Source organism: Sturnira hondurensis, unplaced genomic scaffold (genome assembly GCF_014824575.4).
Source record: "Sturnira hondurensis isolate 20B ecotype Veracruz unplaced genomic scaffold, ASM1482457v3 Scaffold0008640, whole genome shotgun sequence".
Classification (NCBI taxonomy): domain Eukaryota; kingdom Metazoa; phylum Chordata; class Mammalia; order Chiroptera; family Phyllostomidae; genus Sturnira; species Sturnira hondurensis.
Window position 1 is genome coordinate 22,967,693 of NW_028081271.1, and position 21,251 is coordinate 22,988,943.

General features: G+C 37.7%; 1 protein-coding gene across 6 annotated transcripts in view; it reads right to left on the reverse strand.

Annotated features, from left to right (window-relative positions):
• RNF170 (ring finger protein 170) overlaps positions 1–21,251 on the reverse strand; it is a 39,867-nt gene that overhangs the window by 15,620 nt on the left and 2,996 nt on the right. For 2 of the 6 annotated variants that reach the window (XM_037055489.1, XM_037055486.1), the window contains exons 2-5: positions 18,115–18,258; positions 9,185–9,260; positions 6,168–6,276; positions 2,764–2,837 (exon numbers count right to left, since the gene is read on the reverse strand). In XM_037055489.1, the coding sequence (XP_036911384.1) occupies positions 2,764–2,837; positions 6,168–6,276; positions 9,185–9,260; positions 18,115–18,251 (396 nt within the window). In that variant the 5' untranslated portion in view covers positions 18,252–18,258. Of the gene's footprint in view, positions 1–2,763; positions 2,838–6,167; positions 6,277–9,184; positions 9,261–18,114; positions 18,259–18,367; positions 18,471–19,379; positions 19,435–21,251 lie in introns of those variants that run through there. The other 4 variants (XM_037055487.1, XM_037055488.1, XM_037055490.1 and 1 more) reach the window with 4 other exon arrangements.

Sequence of the window (21,251 nt, forward strand, 5' to 3'; positions counted from 1 at the left end):
TGAAATTTGGGAAAATTTTCAGAGAAATAAAAAATTGCAAAGATAATTGTATTAGTTTCCAAATGCTGCTGTCACAAACTCAGTGGCTGAAAACAAGGCAAATGTATCATCTCAGAGTTTGGGAGGTCAGAAATCCTGGTATCAAGGGTGGGCCTGCCTGTATTACCTACCTCGCAGGGGTGTCCAACCTCTTGGCATCTCTGGGCCCAGTGGAAGAAGAGTTGTCTTAGGGCCACATTAAATACATTGTAAGACATAATCACAAAAAAGGTTTTGGTTTTTTTACATAATGTTTTGATTTTGTGTTGGGCTACATTCACAGCCATCCTGGGTGGCCCCTGGGCTGAAGGTTGGACACCTCTGTGAGACCGCAGGGAACACTCCATTTCCACGCCTTTGGTGGCTCTAATTCTTTAACGCGAGACCTAGGCTGGGCTCAGTGTGGCTGGCTGATAGCTAAAGACGATGAGAGGTGGCAGTAAGTAAGTTTCAGTGCCGACTGCTTTTTGTCACATATAAAATCACCCAGAAAGGCAGCACGAAACCACCCCCAAAACAGTATTTCCTCCCAACCACGTGATAAAGAGTCAAATGTGAAAGAAACAGAATTTGGCAATGTAGAAGGAAGAAGAGAAAGCCTTGAATCTTCACCAAAAAAAAGGCAGTGATGGGGGGAAACAGGTAGCTAGAACAAGGCTGAAAGGCATATACAGGAGTGGGCAAAAGTCAGTTTATGGCTGTGAGTACATGAATGAGTTTATTCTTATATTATCATTCTTGTATTATTAATTATTGTCTGTATGTAAACCTACTTTTGCTCACTCCTGTATATCTGTGTGTGTAGATTTAATAATACATAACATATGGTTTTATTTACATAAAGTGTAAATATCAGACAAAACTAAACAATCATAGAGATGTATACTAAGGTAATAAGACTATAAAGAAAATCAAGGAAATGCTTATCATAAAAGTGAAATAGAGGCCTGGCTGGTGTAGCTCAGTGGATTGAGCGTGGGCCTGCGAACCACACGATCACAGTTCGATTCCCAGTCAGGCCACATGCCTGGGTTGCAGGCCAGTTCCCAGCAGGGGACTCACAAGAAGCAACCATACATTGATATTTCTCTCCTTCTCTCCTTCCCTTCCACTCTAAAGACAAATAAATAAAATCTTTTTTTTAAAAAAAGTGAAATAGAAATTACCTACAGGAGATGAAGGAAGAGTGAAGATTTGGGCAGGGTCCTGAGGAGGCTTCTGGGGCCGATGGCCAATTTCTGTTTCTTCATCTGAGTGATGATTATTCAAGTGTTGCTTTGTGATAATTCAATGAACTGCACTTCTCTGTTTTGTGTGCTTTTCTGTGTGTCCATTATACTTTACAAAGAATTTTTGAAAAATTGTCACCTCTTCTACCATTTTGTTTTATTTTTTGGTCTCTGCGGGTTTATACCTTCATATAATGTCCTTTACTGTTATTTTAGTGAAGTTGTAAGAGGGAGCAAAAGTAAATATATGCATCCAATCTGACATATTTACTTGGAAACCATCCATTTTAGGACTTTATTTTGCTCACTGGAAGACTTCTTACGGAGATGCTGTCTTTTTACATGTTCATAACTCATGATCAGAAAAGTGTATATTTTTAATTTAAGTGGAAAATAAAATAACTATAAAGGAAATTATAAAAAACTACACACAGCTGAGAGAATATCAGTGGATTGAGCACAGACTGCAAACCAATGGGCCATCGGTTCGATTCCCAGTCAGGGCACATGCCTGGCTTGTGGTCCAGATCCCCAGTGGGGCATGTGTGAGAGGCAACCACACACTGACATTTTTCCTCTTTCTCCTTTGCTTTCCCTGTCTCTAAAAATAAATAAACTCTTTAAAAATAAAAAAACTAAGAACTTCAGTTTCTCAGATTTTTCAGTTATAGTGCTTTTTGGTTTTTTTTTAAGATTTTTTATTTATTTATTTATCTTTAGAGGGGAAGGAGAGGGAGAGAAACATCAATGTATTGTTGCCTTTCGTGCATCCCCTGCAGGGAACTGGCCTCTGCCAGGAACTGGCCTGCAACCCAGGTATGTGCCCTGACTGGGAATCGAATCGTGATCCTCTGGTTCGCAGGCCCATGCTCAATCCACTGAGCTACGCCAGCCAGGGCCAGTTATAGTGCTTTTTCCAGCTTGTCAAAGAAATTGAGAAAATGAGGCAGTCCCATCTGTGCTGGCATTTCAGACTTCAGTACATAAAAATGTACCGCCTCCACCCTCAGGTAGCTTCTAGACTGACTACAATGGTCAAATTTGTTCTGGATAGTTCGATGTGATTACGTTTCAAAAAAACACATTTAAAATTATTATTGATTATTTAAAGCTATCTGGACCCTTACTAGAGAGGGCAGGTTAAAAATAAGTTAAAAAAGAAAAATAATTTTTTTCAAAAGTTGTATAGGGGACATTTGCTTAAGCCTGATTCGCTAGTTCAGTTATTCCTTTGCTGGTATTACAACAAGCCTTTAGAAGGTTTGGGAGAGGGTTCATTCACCATCTGTTTTTCCTTACAACTGAAGGATTTCAAAAGAAATTCCCTTTTTTCAGGTGTCTTAAAGACATTTAAAAAATAATGTAACATCACAGAAGCTTTGGATAAAGGAAATTCTGCTAAAAATATCAAAATAATTCAGAAGTCAGATACAGAAACTAGAAAGATTTACAAAGTGAACTAGCATTTATGATGCCTTCTGGATACAAACATTACCGTTTGTCTACAGATTGGACAACTGATGGCCCCAAGCCATGAACCGTATCGCCAGTACGCAATAATGCAGGTACCTGATGGGAAAAAAAATTAATACTGATGTTTTAAATATTTGAAATATTTTAACCCTATCAGCTGATTAATTTTTTTTACTTTATCCAGCATCTCTTCAGGCAAATTTAAATCTAATAACAATTCCCAGCTATTGAAAAACATTTTTATTTAAACTACCAGTGAATATACAGATATTTTTAGACAAAACCAAGCATGCATTAATTGCTTCGGTGCTGTGAGGCTTACTAGAATATAATGCATTTCTTATGTCAAATAAATAAAACAGGAATAAAACATCATTGTATAAATGATACCAACAAATCTCACAGTCTAAATTTTCTATTTGAAATAATAAATGTTACAAACACACAATTCCTTTTTTATGAGTTTAGAGAGCCAAGTTGTGTAAGTATACACAGCCTAAAGGAAGGCCACAGGCAGCAGTAGATGAGCTAAGTGTGGAAGCACTACATTTTAGACCAGAAACAAATGAATAAGAAAAAGTTTAGACAGTGTCTGATGTTTAAGGGACTGATTCATCTTCCTCTTGCAGAACACCTGTTTCTCAGACCATCCAGGTCTCATTGTGAATCGGAACTAAGTGCTTCCTGTCTCCCTCCTACCTCCGGGATTTTCCGTGTTGTTCTTGCTTTAGCAACCTAGCTTAGCCCTCCTATGTTCCTTATTCTGGTTCTTCCAGATCACAAATGTCCAGAATCCAGAAGAAGCAATGGCAAAGTGAGGAAAACCAAGCTGACATACTTAAATCAATCTGACAGGAGTTGGATCTTGGACTGTGTAACATTGCGTACAAAAGGAGCGCAGAGGGGGAGAACTCTCTGGGATGTGTTATAATCTGCAGAGCAGAGAGTATTTGAACACTGTAGGACAGCAAAAATTTAGATAGGCAGAATTCAGGAGGGAGGACACTCCAGGTTTTATGAACAGCAGGAGCAAGCGCCAAAGGCAAAAGAGATGGTAAGTGAGGAGTCTGGTGAGCAGTTTAAACTGACGGACTAAGCAAAGGCTGTCCAAATTGGACATTACAGTGGCAATGGGGAAAACTGGTTCAACAATTTGACGATGAATTAAAAAGCTAAACAATCTTTATCTGATATTTTTCCCTACTCTCAGAGTGCTGTGTTAATTAGATAATATTAAGTACTTTGAGCAATCTAATTTCATATAGAAACTATATAAAAACAAAACTTATTATAAATTTGTTAGTATTATTGCCACTTGTAAAGATGGCTTAGATTTATCTAGTACATTCTAACCCAAAAGTTCAACATGTTTTGACGTGTATGAACTTATTTAATCTCACATCCCTTTTCCACAAATTGGGGTGTAGGTGTCCTTGCTTTGCAAATTACATAACGGCCACTTGCCTGCACTGAGAAACTATGGTCCAGCAAATCAAACACTTCAGTTCACCTGCTAGGACATGCTTGATGCTTTCCTTACCCTCAACTTTCCCCTCTTTAAAAAGAGAGCTCCACCTACACAGGATGGTGGAGCGATGACTCAATGACTTTAACCTGAGTCACAATTTCTCTAAGTTTATTTGTAAAATGGGAATAAGACCTCATAAGACTGCTGGGGAATTAAATAAAATTATGAGAGCTACAACTGCCAGTAGGATGAAGTCTGTTGCTGCATTATTTTTAACTCACTGTGAAGGGGCTGACTAGTTCTGTATATAGAACTGAGCTAAAGTGCTCTCAATATACATGGTATCAATATACTTTAATATCATTCAAAGACATGCATTTCTGTTTACTGAGAAGTTGAATGACTAGTTTTTTTAACCTCTGAACCAACAGACAGTAAATAAAAGTGTCTTAACAAGTAGAGCAGGATATCAGAAGCAATCTACCCTATTACCTCAGACCCAAAGGTAAATCCAAGAACACAATACAGCCATCTTTCAATTCACTGGGTTGTCCACTCAGTGAATTACTTGAGCCTGGGTTGGCAAATAGAGTTCGCCTCGCCTGCCAAACCTCAGTGATTCCTAACACTGGCCTGCAGGATGGTTGGGTCCACATCAGACTCAGTGTCCAGCTGATTAGCAATATCCACCAGAGGCTTGAGAGTGGGGGGAAGTATCTGCTTTCTCTGATGGCCATTTAATTCTCCCTATCTGATCTTTCATTATTTTGCTCCTCATTAGCATTTCCAACAGATAATTATAATTTGTTAGCTACTTCAGCATAAACCTTAGGAAAGAGGGTGAAATTACTAGCTAAGGCAATAGTGGGGTTGGTCAGTACTTACTTAACAAGGACGAAGTACTGAGAATCCTGGATTTCAAACACATACGTCATCCCCAACAGCATAAACAGTAACACTATATACCTAAGAATTCTATATAATGAGTCTTAGACAAAAGTAATTTATAGGGTCATTGTATGCTCCATTTCTAATTAGTCTTTACATGGAAATGGTGTACATTTTGGGAACAATAGAACCCTATCTTAAATACAGCTGTTCTAACACAAAGAAATACTACCATAAAACACTGGATAAATCTTAAGTAGAAGGTAGTTGTATAAGCCCCCAATCAAAGAGTAGAACTGAACACAGGGTTTGAAATTAGACCTAGATTTAAAATCTGCCTCTGTCCCTTGGTGACTGGATTACCCTTTGTAAAATTTCTTAACATACCTGAACCTTGATTCTGTGGGGTTAGATGAGATGAAGTATGTTAGGTGTGTAATAACTAACTCTCCCCAATCTCGTGTGATCATAACAAGCAATGACCATCTGGTATCTCATTATTCTCTATAAAGTCATTCTGGAGGGTAGAAAGCCCCCTGTACTGACGCTAAATAAGTGTGAGTGAAATCAAAGTTCCCTTTTTTGTTCCCCTGCACGCTCTAGGTTTCTCATTCTCCATCACCAACCCTCTTGAGGTAACGAAGAGAGAGAGTCTAAGAACTTCTGCACTGACTCAGAGAAAGGAAGAGTTAGCAGAGCTAAAGGAGGGCCCTGGGCAGGGTCCTTGAGAGGAAAACCTTCCTGTCTTGGGAAGGTTGAATAATAAATGAAAGTACTAAAAAGTGAATGAAGAATGAGCCAGTCAATCCATCCAGGTATTGATGTACCTGAATTACTATTCAAAGAAACACACTTCTGTATATTAAGAAGTTGAATAACTAGTTTTTAAAATCTTTGAACCCACAGGCACTAAATAAAAGTGGCCAATAAGTAGAGCAGGGTATCAGAAGCAATCTACACTACTCATGAAACACAAAATATGACAGAGAAAGTCAGGAATCCAGCCTATGTAGACACATGGGTCTTGGTGCAAAGAGTCACTATTACCAAGTACAGCACTGTCTGCTTACCACAGAAGAGATGTCCACAGTTTGTTTCCACAGGGCAGGAGGCCTGATGTAAACAGATTGGACAGTACATGTCGGTGTAAAACTGCTGTCGAGCAGCGGCAGGTACATCCTGACGAGAAAATATGTGTATACAGTTACACATGACACACCAGCTTTTCAAAGCTGTCTTTCTGGTAAACTGTAGTTAGGAATACAGTCAGTGCTGTGTAATCCTCATTGAAGTGTAGATTTGCAACAGTTTAAGGTCTTACAAGTTGCATACAGTTATGAGGCTATATTGTGGTTTTATCTATAAACTGTATGGTCTCTACTTTCCTTTCTGAACACAATCTAAAGATTAAAACCTATAATAACTCAGGGGTTTTTCTTTTACTCTATTAGAATGAGTAAGTTATTCTGAGTAACACAAGGCTGAGCTAATCCATAACTAAAGAATAAGAAATGTCAAACTGTTTCTGAACTTTTATTAACTTTTTTACATTTTTAACACCTTTTTCATTCATACATTCCTGGCAAGTATTACATGTATGCTATACCTTGTAAGAAACCGGAATGAAACTTTCAGAGAAGATTATTTGGTCATTTTGGAAGTAGAAAAATGTAAGGCCACTACTACACTTCATATAATCCTATTGGTAAATTTAATTGCTTCTTGGTAAACATCACTGTTTTGACTGTAATAAGCATGTTGAATAAAATCATCAGTACAAGAGGCATCCAGTTATTGAAGAACCCACCAGAATGTGAGTGCAATGAGGACAAGGACTTTATCGCAGGACTCACTGTAGTAGAATCCCAGGAACTAAAAGATTATTTATTACTACTATAAAATGTATATTTTTAAATACTTATCAAAAGTTTTTAGAGTACCTGACATACGTTTATAAACAAAGTAGCTGGCACTGAAAACATCAAATTATAGGGGGCAGGTAGGGCAGGGGAGAGTGATAGGGGGAAAATAGGGACAACTGTAACTGAACAGCAATAATAAATAAATAAACAAATTAAATAAATAAATAAATAAATAAATAAAAAGAAAAACATCAAATTACTGCCCAGCCAGGTAGCTCAGTTGGTTGGTGTTGTCCCAATATACCAAAGCTGCAGGTGTGATCCCTGCTCAGGGAACATACAAAAATTAGCCAATGAATGCATAAACAAGTGGAACAACAATTAGATATTCCTCTCTCTAAACATCAATAAATAAAAAATTAAGCCCTGGATGGTGTGGCTCAGGGGACTGAGCGCTGGACTGCAAACCAAAGGGTTGCCAGTTCAGTTCCCGGTCAGAGCACATGCCTGGGTTGCAGGCCAGGTCCCCAGTGGGGGTTGCATAAGAAGCAACCACACATTGCTGTTTCTCTCCCTGTCTTTCTCCCTCCCTTCCCCTCTGTCTAAAAATAAATAAATAAAATCTTAAAAAATAAAAATAAATATTTAAAAAACAAAAAATACCAAAATAAAAGTATCAAATTCACTAAATATGAACTATTATAAAGTAAATCAAAGATTCTGACCACCACAAATTAATATACCATAAACCCCTGTAATAAAACAGTTCTAAAATAGCAGAATATCCTATAAGCCAAGGACACACCTCGATGTTGTAGCCTTTTATGTCATTTTTTAATGGTGCAAAATGAAAAACCTACAGCACTTAAATGTTCCTCTCTGTACTTTTTCTCTTCATTATTATTCTTTGGAAATTAATTGATGAACAACCAATTACCAGTGCTGTCCAACAGAACTTTATGCAGTGATGGGAATTTTCTTTGTCCGTGTTGTTCAACATGTCAGCCACTTGGCTACTGAGTACCTGAAAAGGGGCTAATGTGACTCAAGTACTGAATTTTAAATTTTAGTTAATTTAAAACTAAATAACTCCATGTGGCTAGTGAGAACCATATAGGGCAACATGGTATAGGCTAAGTAGCTTTATTCTCACTAGAGCTATATGCCATGGCGAGGAAGGTAGGAGGTGGGTAAGTGGGACAGTGGGACAGTGGGACAAACAACTGGAAGGTCCCCCTCCATCTGAGACTCCCGTGTATCTAGATCTAGTCATGTAATCCTAGAGTGAATTTAAGAAAATCTTAGTGAGCTAATATGTTAGAAGAGGGTAATAATCGTTGCTTTACTTACTATGTTTGAAGATTAAATAAGAGCAGTATGTGAAATCATTTTGTAAATTATTAAACACTATCCAGGCATGAATTATTGATAACAATCACTCGGGAAGAGAGTGCTCCTAACATACTTAAACTATTTTTGCATCAATGAGTTTAGGTTCTAAGATGCAGGAATTCTTGTATGTTTAGTTGACAGCCGAATTCCCAATTCCCAGAACACTGTCTGGCATATGGTAGATTTTCAATAAATATTTGGTAAATAGATAAATGATATGGGTACAACTTTCTTTGGCATTAAAGTTTGATTGGTGGTTAGAAAATAAATTTTTAAATTTTGTTTCTTGATGTTAGCTATCTTGGCATGAAGGTGTACGATATCCTATTTATCCCAGCCTTCATAAAATGTATTACATTGCTGGTTCTTAGGGAGTCCATCTGGTTGAAAGCAAAGAAGATGAGAAAAGTTTTCTTTTTTGCCTAACTAGTTTTCTTATCTTTGACCATTGAAGAAAAAGAGAAGAAAAAAAAGCTACCCTTTATAGTCATTTCTTAATAGGTCCTTGGGATATACATGTTAGAATAGTTTTTCCACAACATTTCACTCAAGCCAATTAGACAGTGATTATTTCCTTACAAGTAAATAATAGAAAAACTGTTGTCTTTAAAAGCAAGTTTAAAAAATATATGAAAACACCTGAATAGCTTAAGGCTAGTCATTCGCCTAACCTGCAAATCAATAATGGATAGAATAATTTAAGGTAATTTAAAGCAGGAAAGCAGCCCATGTTTCCACAAAGTAATTTATTAATACTTCCCCACAATTTCGGAAACGAGGGGAGTAATAACATCTACATCTTACATAAAAGCACGTGTTTACACGAACAGTACCTGCTCTGTTTGCAGCTGCTCCCGAAGCACCCTTATCAGTTCTTGGTTTTCTGGGTGAATGTTTTGATGTGCATTTCTGTTGAATAAAATATAATAAGCTTTCAATATAAAATATTGTCAGATGACTCAGTTTTCTTTATGAATCCAATATTTTACCTAAAAAAATGTTACCTAGAACTACTGGTAACTAAATACTTATAAATGATGGTATACAACTCTACTCCAATTCCAGGACTGAATGTTCCAGGCTGTTCTGAGATCATTTATTATTGGCTCATTTCAGGTTTAACTGGCAAATGATGAAATCCAGAGACCTAGCACCTTGGGGATTTAATGTAATTGCAGACTTACAAATAATAAAGGAACTATTAACATATTTAATTCTTTTGTACAATTTCTTCCAAATAAGCAGCTATATAATTCTATATGTTATTATGCATTTGAACACTTTTCCATATCTAATTAGGTCTTCTCCCACCTTTTTACCTATGAGGATGGGGGACAGAGAAAAACAAAAACTAAAATTATACAATGTAGAAATGCCAAAAGCTAACATACCACTAATATCTTAACATTAATGAATACAATGGAAAATTAAAGGCAAGAATGTAGTGACTGATACAGTAAGATGGGGTGAGACATGTGGATATTGGAAATTAGAGTGATGTTTAGGACGGTAGGGTGGGGATGAAGGTTCACGTCTGAATCACATCTTCATTTCACTTGACCATGAAAGTTTTTCTAAACTGAAACCTCTTTAAAAGCAGTATTTTAAGTCCACACAATCCCAGTATTACTCTATAGAGGGGCCTTTACTCTCTGAGTGAACCAATATCCAACAGCAATAAGAATTCTAGGCCCTGCCTGGTGTAGCTCAGTGGATTGAGCGCGGGCCTGTAAACCAGAGTATCGAGGTTCAATTCCCAGTCAGGGCACATGCCTGGGTTGCAGGCCAGTTCCCAGCAGGGGACACATGAGAGGCAACCATGCATTGATATTTCTCTCCCTCTCTCCTTCCCTTCCCCTCTGAAGATAAATAAATAAAATCTTTAAAAAAAAAAGAATTCTAGGTTAATATCCTAATGGGATAGGGAAAATTAAAGAAATCCATCTTATGGTTATTCAAGTTTTAGTAAAAAATTTAAATTTCAGAGAAGAAAGCTGGTAAAATATGACCATCAGTTCAGAGAGGACATAAAAACAATTTAAAGTCAAATAGTCAGAAGTTCAACATAAATGAAATGGAACTACTTGAACTCTGTTTAAACACCTTATTTATTTCTGGTGGATTATTCATTTGAAAGCATTACATCTTGTGACTGAATAAATGATTTCTGAAAGAAAGCTACTCTACGGTGAAAACAATCTCTCAGGGAACAGCAGGGAGCCGTCTCATTTAACACCAGTGAAGACCTTGCTAAATGGCATTTCTCTGTTCCTTGACCACGGAAAGCCACTCATTTTTCATCGGGAGATGCCAGTCATTACTGTTCAGAGTAATGCTATAAACCATGCGACTGGAAGGTCTTTTTGTTACTTTCCATCAAAATTAAAACTTTTGTGCATCAAAGGACACTGTCAAGAACATAAAAAGACAATGAACCAAATGGAATATTTCTAAATAATGTATTTGATAAGTGATGAATGCCAAAATACATAAAGAACTCTTATAACTAAAAAACAAAAGCAAAAACCCAATCCAAAGATGGGCAAAGGACTTGGAATAGACATTTCTCCAAAGAAGACATACGAATAGCCAATAAACATGGCTCACTATAAGCTCAGCATCGTTAGTCATTAGTGAAATGCAAATCAAAACCATAATGAGATATATACTTCATACCCATTAGAATGACTATTATCAAAAAACCCAGAAAGCAGTAAGTCTTGGCAACCACGCAGAGAAATTGGAACCCTTGTACATTACTGTGGGAATGCAAAATGGGGCAGCCGCTGTGAAAAAGATTGGAAGTGCCTCAAAAACTTACAGAATTACCATATAATCCATCAATTCCAATGGAAAGCAGGGACTCAGAAGAGATATGCTGGCCCTAACCAGTGTGGCTCAGTTAGTTGGGTGTCATCCGGCAAAGCAAGAAAGGGCTGCCCATCTGATTGCAGGGCACATGCCTAGGTGGTGGGCTCATCCCTGGTCAAGGTGTGTACGAGACACAACCAATTGATGTTTCTCACATTGATGTTTCTCTCCCTCTCTTTCACCCTCCCTTCCGCTCTCTCAAAATTAAATAAATTTTAGAGAGATACTTTGTATACCAACGTTCACAGTAGCACCATTCACAACAGCACAACAGCTAAAGTGTAAAAACAACCCAAATATCCATCAACAGATAGATAAAATATGGTATATATATGTATATATACCACACACACATATATACACAATACAGTGGAATACTATTCAGTCATAAAAAGGAATGAAATTCTTATACATGCTACAACATATATGGACCTTAAGTGCAGTATGCTAAGTGAAACTGGATATAAATGGACACAAATTGTGTAATTCTACTTTATGAGAATACCACTTCATGGAGATAGAAGGTAAAATAAGGGTTACCAGGAGCTGGGGTAGGAATGGGGACTTCTTATTTAATTGGTAGAGTTTCTGTTTGGAATAATGAGAAAGTTCTGGAAGTAGACAGTAGTGATGGTTATATGACATAATTGAGAATATAATTAATGCCACTAAATTGTATACTTAGAATGATAAATTTAATATATGTATTTTCCCTACAACATAAAAAGTTATAAACTACAGAAAAAAGGCAATAGGTTTCTTTGCTTGAATTTTAAACAATATATGTTATCCCTCCCTCAACTTATCACTAATTGATTACTTCAGCTGAAGTAGTAAGATTTCAACAGCCAATTGAATTTGAATCTGAAGAGCTAAAAAGGAACTTAAACTGATCTCCCACCCAGTCATATGACAAATTCAAGATAACACCCAAGTAATGGGGTGCACCTTATATAATTTGAAAAGTTGTAGCTTAGGTTCAGCCAAAACACTCATCAGTTATCTCCATATACTGGCCCTGTGTGATAAGAGAAAATATATATATTGGTTTTTGTGCAAGTCCTGGCAGAGTTCCTGAAATCCTTGTAATTGCTTAAGTGAGAAGGATACCAGTAGCATCTTTTATTCTAGTATTTGGCCTTAGACGCTGAGTCCTGACATGGGGTTCCTGAAGCACTTAAAATTTCCTGGGGTATAGTCATGTCTTTGGTTCTACAGAGGCAACCATGGGTGGGCTCTTGAATGGCTCCTGGGTTAGAACTAGTCACCAGAAAGACTAAGTCATGATTAGAAGCCTGAAATTTTCAGCTGCATACCCTGTTCTCCAGAGATGGGGGAGGGGCTAGAAATGAAGACATAACTGATGCCTCCGGGAGGAGGTCTCCATAAAATCCCAACAGTAAGGAGTCCACGGAGGTTCCAGGATGGGAACACACACCAGGAGGGTGATGAACCTCAGTGTGTAGAGGCTCCTGCAGTCAGGGCCCTCCCAGACTTCACCTTATGTATCCCTTCATTGGGCCATTCATCTGTATCCTTTATCATACCCTTTAATAAATTGGTAAACATGTTTCCCTGAGTTCTGTGAGTCACTCTAGCAAATTAATTGAATCTGAGGAGGAGATCACGGAAACCCCCGATTTGTAGCCAAATCAGAACTCAGGACTGTGGGTAACCTGCAGACCGAGACCTAGTACTTGTGGTTAACCTCTGAAGTAGGTTAGGGAGCAGTCTTTTGGGACTGGGTCCCTAACCTGTGGGATGTGATGCTATCCTCAGGCAGATGGTGTCAGAATTGAGTTAAATTTTAAGAGACGCGGCTGGTGTCATGAACTGTTTGGTATGGAGTTTTTACCTCCACCTGTTTGGTGGCTGGAAGTGAAGTGTGCTGTGTAAAAGTACAGGAGGCAAACACAGTAGAGAAGAACCAGGTTTTTCCTTTACACCCCGGTTCTGCCCATGAAGCCACACAGAATAAACCTAACTTTTCTTTAACAAAACCAGCCCTCACCATATCTAAAGACAGTTTTTATGCCCTATACTCTTTTCCCCTGAGCTAGATATCCCCAGTTCCTTCCAGCATTTTTATACGTTTCTGCAGTTTTACCTGTTCTGATAACCTACTCTGAATTTTTTCCACTCTAAAATTCTTGACTCAAACAGGATATAATCCAAAATGAACTTTATCTGGTTATTTTGATTAGTGCTGCCTAATGTTATTCTATTTTGGCACCTACAATATACAATTGCTTCATTAAATATAAACTTTTACTTTGGGCTTCATATCTTTATTATACTAGTAACAAGTATCCATAGTAAGTACATCAGAAAAACAAATAAGGGAAAATAAAAATATTTTTACACAAAATTAATTGTATAAAAATAATTTTAGAAAAATTAGCTACTGGTGGTTTTATGATTTGTCTTCCACTTAAAAATTCCCACTCAACAATTTATCATGGATACTTTCAGATGACAATAAATTTTTACCTATATCCCCTCCTTAATAGGTAAGGAACAGACACTTTATTTGTATTTGTCTAGTGATTACCCATTTTTAAAACAGCTTTGAGATATAATTGATCAACACAGTCTATTTTAAAACATTTTCATCACCTCAATAAGAAACCCTATACCCTTAGCTATTATCCCCCGCACCCCTAGCTTCCATTCTAGTCCTAAGCAAGCACCAATCTACTTTATCTCTATAGCTTTTCCTGATGTGGACACTTATGTGGACAGACTCATATGTAGCCTTTGTGTCTAGCTTATTGTACTTAGCACAGCGCTTTCAAGTTTGATCTGTGATACAGCACGTATCAGTTTACCATTTCTTTTCATAGCTGAATAATACTCCATTGCATGGATATACCACATTTTGTCCATTCATCTGTTGGATATTTAGGCTCTTTTGGATATTATGAACAATAAATACTGCTATGAACTCTCCTGTACAAGTTTTTGTATAGAAATATGTTTTCATTTTTCATGGATATGTATACCTAGGAGTGAAACCACTAGGTTACATGGCTTCACCATATTTAGTCATTCGAGGAACTCAGTTTTCCAAAGTGGTAGCACCATCTCTGCATTCCAATAAGCAGTGTATGAGGGTTCTAATTTCTCCACACCCTCAATAACAATTATTATCTGACTACTTGAGTCTGGCCATCTAGTGGGTATGAAGTTGTATCTCACTATGGTTTTCATTGGCATTTCCCTTTTGATTAATGATGTCAAGAATCTGTTCCTGAGACTTCTGCCAAGATGGAGGCATAGGTGGAAACACTGTGCCTTCTCCTTCAACCAAGTCTGAATACAACAAAGGTTTGGAGAAACAAAGACACAACCAAAGGACAGAAAATTGAATTATATGGAAGTCCGACTACATCTAACCTTTCAACAGGGACGGTAGGAGGGGCGGAGCCAGCAGCGAGAAGGGTCGGGCAGGACAGGGCCCCGGACCCAGGCGCACAGGCAGCCGGAACCAGTTGGGGTGCGAGGCAGACTGACCGCAGTCACACATTCGCGCACAGTGAGACAGACCACACAGGCCCCAGGGGGCGAGGGCTGACGGCGGTGGCACACTCGTGTGCAGTGGGACGAAACGCGTGGGCCGGGTGACGGCAGCAGCTGCGGCACCGGTGAGGGCCAAGGCGGCAGGCGGCAGACAGGACGCCATAGTCCCTCTTTGACCCCGCCCCCACATACAGCGTCACAACCCAGCGACCTAGTTGCCCTGTGCTAGCGAACACCTTAGGGCTCCGATCCTGCTACAGAATAGGCACAAACAGCCCAAAAGATGGTGCAAGAAGAACTCAAAGTCCCAGAGCCAATAACTCTAAGCGACCAACAGATTGCCAGGCTCTCAGAAGCACAATTCAAGACACTATTTATCAGGATGCTCACAGAACTGGTAGATTATAGTCATAAATTAGAGGAACATAGCCACAAATTAGAGGAACCTATGAAGGCTAAACTAATTGAAATGAAGGGAGATGCACAGGAAACCAATAGTGATGGAAAGGAAACTGGGACTCAAATCAATGGAATGGACCAGAAGGAAAAACAAAACATCCCACCAGAAAGGAATGAAGAAATGAGAATTCAAAAAAATGAGGAGAGGCTTAGGAACCTCCAGGACATCTTTAAACGTTCCAACATCCGGATTATAGGGGTACCAGAAGGGGGAAAGAAACAGCCACCAGTAGAAAACGTATTTGAACAAATAATAAAGGAGAACTTCCCCAGTCTGGCAAAGGAAATAGACTTCCAGGAAATCCAGGAAGCTCAGAGAGTGCCAAAGAAGTTGGACCCAAGAAGGAACACACCAAGGCACATCATAATTACATTAGCCAAGACCAAAATGAAGGAGAGAATCCTAGAAGCAGCAAGGGATAAGGGGACAGTCACCTACAAAGGAGTACCCATCAGACTGTCAGCGGATTTCTCAAAAGAGACCTTACAGGCAAGAAGGGGCTGGAAAGAAGTATTCCAAGTCATGAAATCCAAAGACCTACAGCCAAGATTGCTTTATCCAGCAAAGCTTTCATTTAGAATGGAAGGACAGATAAAGTGCTTCTCAGATAAGGTCAAGTTCAAGGAGTTCATCATCACCAAGCCCTTATTATATGAAATGCTAAAGGGACTTATCTAAGAAAAAGAAGATGAAAAATATTAACAGTGAAAGGACAGCAAACACACAGTTATCAACCACACCTAAAACAAAAGCAAACCAAGAGGACAGCTAGATCAGGAGTGGAACCATAGAAATGAAGAACACATGGAGGGTTAGAAACAGGGGGGTGGGACGGGGAGAAGGGGGGAGAAGGCACAGAAAATAGCATAGATGGTAGGTAGAAAATGGATAGGGGGGAGGGCGAGAATAGTGGGGGAAATATAGAATCCAAAGAACTTGAGACACATGGTTATAAACTAAGGCGGGGAGAATGGTGGGGGAGGGAGGGTGCGGGTGGAGGGGAATGAAGGGGGGAATAGAACAACTGTAATGGTATAATCAATAAAATATTTTTTTAAAAAAATAAATAAAAAATAAATCATATTGGTTTTAAAAGATAAAAAAAAGAATCTGTTCCTGTGCTTATTGGCCATTTGCAAATCTTCTCTGGAAGAATGTCTATTCTGATCCTTTGCCTGTTTATTAACTGGGTTGTCTTTTTATTATCGAGTTTTAAGTTCTTTAAGATACAAGGGCCTTATCAGCTCTATGAAATACTTTCTTCCATCCTGCAGGTCGTCCTTTCAGTTTTTGATGATGTTCTTTGAAGCACAATAGGTTAATTTTGATCAGGTCCAATTTATCTATTTTTTTCTTTTGTTGATCATGCTTTTGGTATCATATCTAAAAATCCTGATGACTTACTCCTGTGTCTCTTAAAAGTTTCAGCTCTTACATTTAGATCTTTGGCCAGTTTTGAGTTAATTTTTGCACATGATGTGGTATGGATCCAACTTCGTTCTTTTCATTTGGCTATCTAGTTTTCCCAACATCATCTGTTGAAATCTTTCCCCTCTGAAGTCTTGGCACCATTACCAAAGACAGGTTGACCAATGATTTATGGGATGGTCCATTTTTAAATCTTGAGTTTATTGTACTAGTACATTAGCTATCCTTCCCAATTGACAATTCAATACGAATGCTTCTCTTGACTTCTTCAACCAAGTTGTTAATAGAAATGAGTAGAACAGGCTTAAGGGCAGAGCCCTGCAATAATTCAGTTTCCTCCTTTTTTGATTTACATTGAAACATTAGTCAGTAATCCTGAGACCAACCTGTCAACCAGTTAAGAATTAAACCTGCTATCACCTAGCTGTCATTTCCCCATTATTTGAATGAGTACATCACCGGGTACTATGTAAAGTACTCTGCTGAAATCAAGATATGGTTACCCTAATGAGAAAATCATGCCAACATAAAAGTAAATTACCATTTTTCCCTAAGTGTTCACCTTCTGTTTAATAATATTTTCTATCATTTTTACAGGAAACTCACTGATTTGAAATTTTTGGAATTAATCTTTTTCTATTTTATACTCTTTTTGCCCATTTCTATTTTCAATGATATATATTTATCTCCATGTGTTAATACTTATATTTCTAGTTTATTACCTAGTTTCTGTACATTGGTTTATAGCAGCAATTTTCCATCTTTTTCATCTCAGGGGACATATAAACGAACTACCAAAATCCTGTGGCATACCAAAAAATACATTTTTGCAAATCTGACAAAAAAAATCGGTATAATTTTGATTCATTCACGCAGGACAGCTATTGTTGTGTTGGCTGTTGTCATTTTTGTTTTTAATTTGACAATCTAAGAGAAAAGAAGTCAGTGCCCCTGACTAAACAGTCAGGTGTTGCGTGTTTTAAAAAGTCTTGTGGTAGGCTGGTTCCTGATTCTGTAAGAATAGTTTTAATTCTAATCTAAATTCTCACTATACTGTACAAGGATTTTTTGGCCTCAGTTTTTACATTTAAACACTGAAAATATTACTTATTTTCACCTGTAGGTGGTATAATTATTATCTTTATTAATTTGTAGGTGATATAATAATACTTATTATTCAATTATAAAAAAATACATTTTGAAATTGTGATACTCCTATAGAACTATCAATATTTTATTCAAAATACAGATAATAAATTTAGATTTTATCAAATAAGACAGATGGTTTCTCCTGACATCACTGGGAGAAATGTATGGTAGCCCTTAGGGCCCAGTGGAAAATAAAACACCGTCATGAATGTATACAATCATCGAGATCCAGTACTTGGTTTTCACATTAAGTATTCAACATTACTAGAAGCAGTCAGAAAGGCAGTGACCCTTGGAAATATTTATTATTTCAACTCCTTTGTCCTTTAGTCTCACCTGAAAAGTGCATATACCAGGGTAGCAATCAAAGCGAAACTGACCACAACTGCCACAAGTACTTGGTCACTTACTCCTTCTATGACTGAATCATCATCCAGTTTCAAACTTTGAACTTCACCCTGATATTTGGCCATTTCAGGTCTAAAAGATAAGAAACAAGATGAAAGTTACAAATGACTCAGTGTAAAGAAAATATACTAATAACAATGTAACTGATTTCTAATATATTTAATTTTTTTCTAGTACCCACTTAGAGTAGGTTGCATTAAGCACAATTCCAGTGTGGACTGTCCCATTTATGAGTTCTTCAGAAATTTCCAGACATTATTTTGGAGAGCACATGATTCTGTATCCTTTAAGAGAAACAATTACTACAATGTAACATACATTTATATTTTTTACCTTCTTTTCAAGCTTAGTTCCTTTTGTAAATTTATTTTTTAAATATTTCATTATTTATTTTCAGAGAGTGGGGGAGGGAGGGAGAATGGGAGGGAGAGAAACATCGATGGATTGCCTTTCAGACGCCCCTGGCCCACAACCCAGACATGTGCCCTAACCAGGAATCCAAATGGGTGACCCTTTGGTTCACAGGCCGAGGCTCAATCCACTGAGCCACACCAGCCTGGGCAGCTCTTTTAATTTTAAGAAAAAAAAAGACACTGCTCATGCCCAATGGCTCTTTCCTTACGCTTGAATACCAAATGGGTTCCCTAAGTAGATCAGATCCTGCTTCTCTCCATCATAGAATTTATCACATGTGGATAAGGAAGGAAATCTTGTTTTTTCTGTACATATTCCTATATTACCTAGCATAGTGCCCTATACACAGTAAGACCTAGTAATATATGTTTAAATAAGAGTGACTTGCCTTACTTACAGTGTAACTAGAAAAGTACTGGAAAAGTAAAAAACAAGATGGGTACTATGTAAAGTACTCTGCTGAAATCAAGATATGGTTACCCTAATGAGAAAATCATGCCAACATAAAAGTAAATTACCATTTTTTCCCTAAGTGTTCACCTTCTGTTTAATAATCTTTTCTATCATTTTTACAGGAAACTCACTGATTTGAAATTTTTGGAATTAATCTTTTTCTATTTTATACTCTTTTTGCCCATTTCAATTTTCAATGATATATATTTATCTCCATGTGTTAATACTTACATTTCTAGTTTAGTGAGGCTACTGGGCATTTATATCTATACTAAGACTACTTGAATTAATGAAAATTGAGGTTCTTGAAAAACTATTACTCTCACCTGGGACTAACCTCAGCTTATGGTTCAGAATTCTTTGAACTGCCTGGAATATGGACTCACTCTCAAGATGCATTTCTTCTTATGAAGAAGAGAAAAGGGAGGATATGAAACTCTCCTTCCCATAGAAGAAACTAAAGAGAAAAGGCAATACCCAACCTCTATAGGTAGGAGAGGAGATAGCCCAACCACATTTCAGGTGTTTTTCAGATGGCAAAGCAGTGAAATTCAAAGACTTTATAAGACACCTAAATGGAAATAAAGGAAATATTCAATTAAATATACATGACTATTCACAATTAAAATAAAACTGTATTTATGTAACTCACAATATCATTAATTAGGAGAGTGTCTGTTAAGAGGAACCTTTGAGTGTGCAAATCTAAGACCTTTGAAAAGAATCTGAACTGGCTGCTTGTAAGAAAATTACCTCTTAATTTTCTTAAAGCAAACAAACAGATCGAAGGAGCCTTTCATCAGCTTTACACATGGTAATGACCTGATATAGGAGGAATTTTCTAATGACAGGTTTCAAATATCCACGATGAAAGCTCACACCAGGAAAGAGAGAAAAGAGCCTTAACTCCAGTATTTTTATTCAAAAAAACAGTCAAAGAAGCTGCCAACTGAAACTGAAGAGTCTCTATGATCTGGGGGTGGGCATGTAGTCAATTTAGATTTTTATTTTACCAGGTTTCCTCTTTTTAAATTACAAATGCTATCTATCATTGTTTCAAAAGTCCTAAGGGCAGTGACAACTGCTTGTGTCTGCTCAAAGATAACTACAATGTCATCCTCCGTGTTGAGATTCCCAGCCTCTAATTACTGAACCTAATTATTTCACAGAGTTGTAAGGATCTTCTTTTCTACTATACATTTTAGGGAGTTTACTAGTTTGTGCTTTAAAAAAGAAAGGATTGTATCTGGCATGCCTCAGGTTTTCAGGGGAGAAGGTGATGAGTAATTTCCTTTGCCTTCCTTTGGCTGCTTAAATGTAAAAAAAATAAAATAAAAATAGATGATGTTTGTTTCTATGTCCTTCCAGGTGTAATCAGTGTTACTGTGACTAAATTCTACTGTACTGCTACTACTGATACACACACACACACACACTCACTCATTCTACTATATATACACATGTGTATAAGACACCCTTAAAATACTGCTTCATGAACAGTTCAAGAGCTCACAGATCCAGGATACGCGTTAAGTACTGCAAAGCCATATAATATTATTCACTATCATTTTATAGCAGAACTTCCCAAAGGTGCTCAAGCTGAGAAATGGTAGGAGGGAGACTGCTAAGAGGAACAGAGAGGTCAGCTGCATTTTCCTGCCACGTGGAAATCCTAGTTAAACCTAGGGACTCTCACACGGAGAACTACTTATGATGAATGACCTACTTGTTGGTGGCTTTAATGGTTCAAGTTACTTCCATTACTACATTTCTTTGATCCAGAGTTTTTTGAAATAGAAAAAAACAAACAAACCAGGAAATATAAATAACAAGGATTAAAGTGGCTACAAATGAGGAGCACAACCAGAAAAGCCAGATCTTCACTTTTCTCGGATATGGTTTTATAGTTTGAATTCAAGTACCTATTACTTAGCAATAAAAATAAAATCCAGTGCCTGCTTCCTCCCTTGAGAGATAAAAATTAGGCTTCAATGCTCAGATTTAAAATGCCTACCTCCAGCCCTGGTTGGTGTGGCTCAGTGGACTGAGTGCCGGCCTGTGAACCAAAGGGTCGCTGGTTCCATTCCCAATCAGGGCGTATGCCTGGGTTGTGGGCCAGATCCCTGGTGGTGTGTGAGTCAACCACACATTGATATTTCTTTCTCCCTCCCCTTCCCTCTCTCTAAATATAAATAAAG